This window comes from Octopus bimaculoides, chromosome 16 (assembly GCF_001194135.2).
Source record: "Octopus bimaculoides isolate UCB-OBI-ISO-001 chromosome 16, ASM119413v2, whole genome shotgun sequence".
NCBI lineage: Eukaryota > Metazoa > Mollusca > Cephalopoda > Octopoda > Octopodidae > Octopus > Octopus bimaculoides.
In genome coordinates this window covers 21,637,043-21,637,848 of record NC_068996.1, presented here as the reverse complement: position 1 = coordinate 21,637,848, position 806 = coordinate 21,637,043, and the positions used below count along the sequence as shown (strand labels likewise).

The following is an 806-nucleotide window of genomic DNA, read 5'->3' as shown; positions in this document are numbered from 1 at the left end:
ATTGCTATCCAATAGACTTCTGACTCTATATTATCTAAATTTTCGCCACTCTTCCCCTCTGCACTATCTAATCACGCTTTCTCACAATACCCTCCCACTTATATTATGATGTTCGGACCTCATGGGTATATATTAACCAGAAATGACTGACAAAAGTACATATATTAAAATATATGTACACATATGTGTATGTATGTCTATTTAAATGCATATACACATATCTATCTATCTATCTATCTATCTGTCTGTCTGTCTATGAATGTATTTTTTTAGGTGTATGTATTAAGTATAATATACTATATCAGTTTCATGATGGCTAAGAAAATCAATTGTTAATTACCAAGTAATTGTCTTTTTTATCCCTTCTCTTCTATTTCCAATCTCCAGGTTTTCGTCTCGCTAACACAAAGTGTCTGGCTACAGTCGACCAATGGAAGAAGCTCTATCATCCAAACGTCGTACAGCTCAAGGAAGTGTTCACAACTACAGCATTCGGTGACAATTGTAAGTTTGCGTTCTTCATTTTCAACCTCTTGTTTACCTGTTACATTTTACTGGTTTTATTCATTGCACTGTGATCCTGTTGGGGCACCAGCTTGAAGAGTTTTAGTTGGGCAAATCATCCCTAATATGTTAAGTCTGCTGCTTTTTATATCTTTCTCTTTTGCCAAACCACTAAGTTACTGTGATGTAAACAAACCAATACTAGCTGTCAAGTGATGAGGATACAGATAAACACAGACACAAGAACATAAATACAGAGAGACATCTCTCTCTCTCTCTCTCTCTCTCTCTCTCTCTCTCTC

General features: G+C 35.7%; 1 protein-coding gene across 3 annotated transcripts in view; it reads left to right on the top strand.

Annotated features, from left to right (window-relative positions):
• LOC106878849 (PAN2-PAN3 deadenylation complex subunit Pan3) overlaps positions 1–806 on the top strand; it is an 83,117-nt gene that overhangs the window by 42,618 nt on the left and 39,693 nt on the right. For all 3 annotated transcript variants that reach the window (XM_052973572.1, XM_052973571.1, XM_052973570.1), the window contains one exon: positions 388–504. In XM_052973572.1, coding sequence (XP_052829532.1) covers positions 388–504 — 117 coding nt within the window. The remainder of the gene's footprint in view (positions 1–387; positions 505–806) is intronic.